The 5,902-nt window shown below is 50.2% G+C and overlaps 1 protein-coding gene across 1 annotated transcript in view; it reads left to right on the forward strand.

Annotated features, from left to right (window-relative positions):
- TRIM47 (tripartite motif containing 47) overlaps positions 1-1,342 on the forward strand; it is a gene marked incomplete at its 5' end in the record, with an annotated part of 4,057 nt that extends 2,715 nt beyond the window's left edge. Inside the window, one exon of the mRNA XM_009069741.1 lies at positions 720-1,342. Coding sequence (XP_009067989.1) covers positions 720-1,342 — 623 coding nt within the window. The remainder of the gene's footprint in view (positions 1-719) is intronic.
- Positions 1,343-5,902: the final 4,560 nt, after the last annotated feature.

A 5,902-nucleotide genomic window follows, 5' to 3' on the forward strand; every position in this document is an offset into this window, starting at 1 on the left:
AGATCAGAATTTGTGCATCTGCCTTGTTTGCTGCAGAACACCAGCCTGGTGAGAGTCAGCTGCAGTGGCAGCATGAGAGGGTTCATTCATGGCTGAGCAGAGTGAGGCAGAAAGGGCTGAGGCTGGAGAGTGCAGAGCTTGGGCTCCAGCACCCTGTGCGGCCTCTCTGAGCCTTACAGGGGATATGGGGTCACCCACTGAGATGTCCTTAGGGGAGCAGATCTGCCTTGGTGGCACAGTGCAACCCACTGAGATCTGGGCTCCAGATGTGATGTGATCTGGGCTGTGATGTGCCTGGCTGTTCTCCTGTCTTCTTGGGCTCCTCTCTGCTGTATTTGCCTGTGATCACCTGAAACCTGCTGTTAGATGGGATTTTCCTACCACTACTCTGTCAGGTGGATTCTTTGACATCTAGTATAGTGGTTGAGATCATGGAGCAGCCCCTTTGCTCTCTTGTATTCATCCTGATTGTGGGAGTATCAGCTCTTTCAGCTCCCGATCCTCATTGTCTGAAATGTGCCATGGTATTTAAAAGCAAGGGGACAGAGTGATGGTACAAGTCAGAAAGGATCGTGCTGGATCAAACTCTCTGCCCGACATTGAGCAGTACAGCTATGACAGTCAAAGGCTCGAGCAGGAGATTGGAGCAGAAATGTCTGGGGGGGGGATTTCCTCCTGTTTCCCTCCTCATCTTCATGTCTACTTCTTGTCCCACACAGTTGCCTTCATCATTGACCTGGACAGTGACACAGCTGACAAGTTCATCCAGCTCTTTGGCACCAAAGGGGCCAAACGGGTGCTGTGCCCCATCCCCTACCCGGAGAGCCCGACTAGGTTCATCAACTGTGAGCAGGTGCTGGGTTTGAACCTCATGAACCGAGGCAACTACTACTGGGAGGTGGAGCTCATCGACGGCTGGGTCAGCATCGGTGTCATCGCTGAGGACTTCGACCCCCGGGAAGCTTACAATCACGGCCGCCTCGGGCGGAACGAGAAGTCCTGCTGCCTGCAGTGGAATGGACAGAACTACGTGGCCTGGTTTGGTGGCTTAGAATCTGTCATCCACCAGCCATTTTTCCACACAATCGGGGTCTTTCTGGAGTATTCAGAAAAGGCCCTAACCTTCTATGGAGTCAAGGACTCCAAGATGACCTGCCTGCAGCAGCTCAAGGTCTCTTACAGCAAGGCTCAGCTGGACCCATTCCAGCACAAGATCAACCGCCAGTTTGCCTCTCTCTTCTCATGCAAGCTGAAACCAGCCTTCTTCCTGGAGAGTGTCGATGCCCACCTGCAGATTGGGCCACTGAAGAAAGATTGTGTCTCGGTGCTAAAGCGCAGGTAACTGCCCCGAGAGTGGGAGCATGGGACAACCCAGAAAAGCCTCTCCCACAGAGTCCTGCTGCCATCACAGCCTCCCTTTGGTGCCAGTGTCTCTCACGGCCCTCCCTCCTCGCTCTGTGCTGCTGGTGACCCAGGGGTGATGAAGCTGTCTGGCGGGCAGAGCCGTGGGCTGGGAGCCAGGATGGGGCTGGATCCAAGTGCCAGCTCTGCCGCTGGGCTGCTGAGGGAACTTGGGCGAGTCTCTGTGCTGCTCCCTGCCCCTCTGTTTCCCTTTCTGGACATCAGGGACTGCGGCACAGCCTTTCTTGGTAAAGTGAGTTGCTTAGAAGTGCCACACGGGTTTGAAGCTGTGCCTTGGCCAGCTGCCAGGCTGCCCAGTCCCTCTCCTTCCTATCTGCTCACACTGCCCTGGCGACTTGCAGAGATGCTCTGCTTTGTGCCTTGTGTCACTGATGCTTTTTTAAGTGCTGGCTCATCAGCACCTTCCACATGCTCCGTATGAAGTGCCTTGGACATAGCAAGCCCAGCATGGACCATGTGAACCCCCAAAGCAGATGTGGTCACTTCCCCCGTGCCCACATCACCACTGTGCCTTGGTGTGGGAGGATGTGGGGGAGCCCAGCAGGGTGCTGGGGTGATGCAGCACCTCTCCTTGCAGGGCTGACCACCAATTAGTGCTGCAAATTTGAAATGAGGATCTGTGCCCTCCCTTGCACTGGGTATTTTGGATGCTGCTCTGTGGCCAGACTGGTTTGGGAAAATTGTGGTCCTACATCTGTTGGAACTCTGTGGCCGTGGGGTTGTTCCCCACCACAGCCCAAAATCCCAGCTGGGAAAGGGACAAACCTCCTGCTGAGGTGCAGCAGCACTGTTCCTGCCTGGAGATGGTGAATCAAGCAGCACAAGGCAGTTTGGAGGATGTACTGTCAGTAAACTCTTTCCTTTGGGAACTGCTTCCTAAAGCTTTACAGCCAATTTTCTCTCGTTTTTGATGACCCTACTATTTTATAGGGTTGTAATACTGTTAAACTCGAGTTCTGAAAGAACCCTGGGTACACTTGAGCTGCAAACGTGCCCCTTAGCTTAGAGTTTTTGAAGTGACAGAGGTGCTATGAATATGTCCCAGGGACAAACGACCTGATTTAGGGACAGCTGTGAGTGCATTGATGAAAGGTGCAGCATCAGTGAAAGGTGCAGCATCAGTGAGTTACTAAATGACCCTTCAGACTCTGGGAGTAATTAACAATTAACAAAAACTGCTCTCAAGCAAGAGGGAATACTATTCCCTCCAGGAAATGTGGAAACTTGAGGCTGAGAGCCAAAAACACCAGTTCATGTGTCCGGAGGGAAGGAAAGCACAGAAATGCTGCCTGTAAGGGTGGCACAGAGCAGCCCTTGTCTCAGCACAGTGTGCCTTTCCACAAGTTTATTTTTTCTGGGATTATTTTGCTACCTACCTCCCACAGCTTGCTTTACAGAATCGTAGTGCTGTGTTAGATACACCTAGAGAGAAAATATATAGGGTCAGGTTCTTTTCTGGTGGGAGTGAGTCAGTGATGACACAACAGTCAGCAGGGATAGAAAATGGTCCATATGAAATATATATATATTTTCCCTAAAGGATAAGCTGGAAATCATAGTGGTATATTCAAGGGGAGCCAAGGGAAAAAAGTGAACATGAATAAAAGGCAGGCACGAAGCCAAGAGGTTTGAAGGTAGAGCCACGTTTACATGTAAAGCCACGTTTACATGCTGAGCCTTAAAGAGCTCCTGTAACTCCTTTGCCAGTGCTGCCAATTCCTGAGGAAGAGGTGCCAGTCCTCAGGAAATGGGGACTCATGAGGGTGGATGAAGCATCCAAATGCAGCCACCCCCTCCCCAGGGCAGGGCTGGTGAGTCAGTTTGGGAAGGGGCTTGCTGGGATCTGCCTACAAATTCCTTCTCCTCCTCCTCTGCATGTGGCAACTCTTAAAAAAACTGCGAGCAGTGGGAAAAGGAATGGTAGGGCTTCCAGAGTGAAATCTTGAGCTGAAATCTTGGCCTCTTCTGGCTGGTGGGAATGCTGCCCAGACTTGTGTCCGAATGGGAATTCATTCCCCGTGTCCTGAGCTTCAAACCCGCTTTGTTTGGCTGGCGCCAGTCACGCTGCTGCAGAGCTCAGCCCTTGCACGAGATGTCAGCGGTGACACAGTGCAGACGTCGCTCGCTGCTTTGCTGACACCACGGAGGACTTGGGATCACAGATTCCTTACTGGATAAGAAAGGTAGAGACGTGCAATAAACAGCCTGTGCGTGGTCACATCCCGGGAGGGAGAGGAAGGTAACCTTCATCCCTGCTGCATGCCTGCAGGAAGAGATCCCACATGTGGGCCCCAGCTCGGCTCTGTCTGCACCCTCAATCTCATTGAGTCAGGCAAAATTCCCACCATTTACAGCGAGGAGTTTTGCCAGAGTAAACACAGCAGATCCAGGTCTGTGCCCTGTTTCATTTCACCGTACATGGATTGATTGCTCCGAGGGGAAACCCATGCTGGAGTCACACATCCTGTCCTTGCCCATGTTGCCCAGTGCACAGGCACAAGTCTGAACTCCTTCAGGGTTTGAGATGGTTTAGAGGGATCACATGTCTTTTCCTTTCCATCTTCTCACCACGGGGGAGCAGCTCAGGAGGACACATCTTGTGTATGGGCTTTGTGTCTGGTCATGCTGCTGCTTTGGGTGAATGAATTCAGCCTTCCCTGGGAGCTGGGACGCAGCTCCATGGAGAGTCTGGGGAGCTTCTGTGGATGCACTGCAGTTGGAAAGTGCTATCCAACCCTCTCCTTCCTGCTGTTTGCTTTTATCCTGGTTGGGAGCACTATAAATCCTCTTGGTTTAGGGCATGAGGCAAATCCTGACTGATTTAAGACAGGAGCAATCCCCCTGGGGGTTGGATCAGAGTTTGCTCTGTGCTGCCAGTGATTTGGGGTGTAAACTGGAATGATTAGGAAATGTTCACTGCATCAGCTCTGGATCCCTGATTTTGCTGTCAACAAAGGGCTAAACGTGGTGTGAGATGAGTTGAGATGGATCGATAGCACTTGGCTATTTAAAGAGCCTTTCTGTGTTCCCTTGAGTTATTTCTGCTGTTACAGAGTGTTCCTCTTTTAATTAGGATTTTTTAAAGTGTAGTTACTGTAGAGTATTTTACAGTGTGTGAAGAAACTGTACCAGAATAATATAATGATGTTAGAGACACTGATTTGCCATTAAATGTTATACAGACATCGCTCTGGGTTGTCTTTCCTTTAAATCCCTAACCATTGGAGTTGTCCCATTATCCCGTGTTTATTTTTCTGTGTCCTGTTCATCTGGCATAAAATAACACAGGTTTTATTTTCCAAATGTGTCTGAGGGAATTGTGCCAAATACACATTTTTATTGCACTGTAAAAAGGAGCGGAAGAATCTTAAAATCCAACAACAACATTGTCAGGCCTGGGCAATTCAAAACAAGGAATTGTCTCCTCTAGGTCTGTCCTCAGCTTAGAAATAACAAAGATTAACAGATTAGGTGTTTTTTCCTTAGTGTTTTCATGTCTGAGGGTAAATTTCCAAAGGTTTCTATGTGGTGAGGAGGTCTAGGGTTCAAGTTGAAGCAGGGGAAATTTAGGCTAGATATTAGGGTTGGGACTAGATGGTCTCTAAAGTCCATTCCAACCCTTTATCAGACTATTGGAGCAAGGACAGAGGAGGCCACAAAGCTGATAAGAGGATTAGAGCACCTTTCCTATGGGAGAGACGGGGCTGTTCAGCCTGGAGAAGAGAAGGTTGTGTGGAGACTTAATAGCAACCTTCCAGGAGCTGAAGGTGCTCCAGGGAAGCTGCAGAGACTCGTGGTTAGGAGCTGCAGGGACAGGACAAGGGGTAATGGATTCAAATTGGAGGAAGGGAAATTTAGGCTAGATATTAGGAGGAAGTTTTTCCCTGTGAGGGTGGTGAGACACTGGCACAGGTTGCCCAGGGAGGCTGTGGCTGCCCCAACCCTGGCAGTGTTCAAAGCCAGGCTGGATAGAGCCTTGAGCAACCTGCTCTGGTGGGAGCTGTCCCATCCCAGGGCAGGGGGTTGGGACTTGATGATCTGTAGGGTCCATTCCAACCCCTCAAAGTCTGATTCTAGAGCTTCCCACATACATTGGGAATTACAACAGCATCTTTTTTAAGTGAAGGATGCTGTTCCTAACACCAAATGTCAGCTGGAATAGGAGAAAATGTTACTTGGTGAGTCTCTGTCCATGGGAGGTGGCAATGCTTCCCTTGGGCAATTCCGTGGAAAGAGAGTGGCTCCTGCTCCTGACTTTAATAGGAGAGGACTCAGGGCTGTTTGTTAGAGCTGTTTCTTAAAAGGGAAACTTACTGCTTGTTGAAGAAACGGACAGGAAAAGCACAAACGTGTTCTTTTCCTGCCAAGAGCCCTACGGGTGATGTCACTGCACAGATTGCAATCTGCTTTCCATTAAGGAGTTTCTCTGCCCACGCCCAATGTGGTTCTCAGGCACTCTGGCTGCAAACCGTGCAGGAAT

This window comes from Acanthisitta chloris, unplaced genomic scaffold (assembly GCF_000695815.1).
Source record: "Acanthisitta chloris isolate BGI_N310 unplaced genomic scaffold, ASM69581v1 scaffold23882, whole genome shotgun sequence".
Taxonomy (NCBI): Eukaryota; Metazoa; Chordata; class Aves; order Passeriformes; family Acanthisittidae; genus Acanthisitta; species Acanthisitta chloris.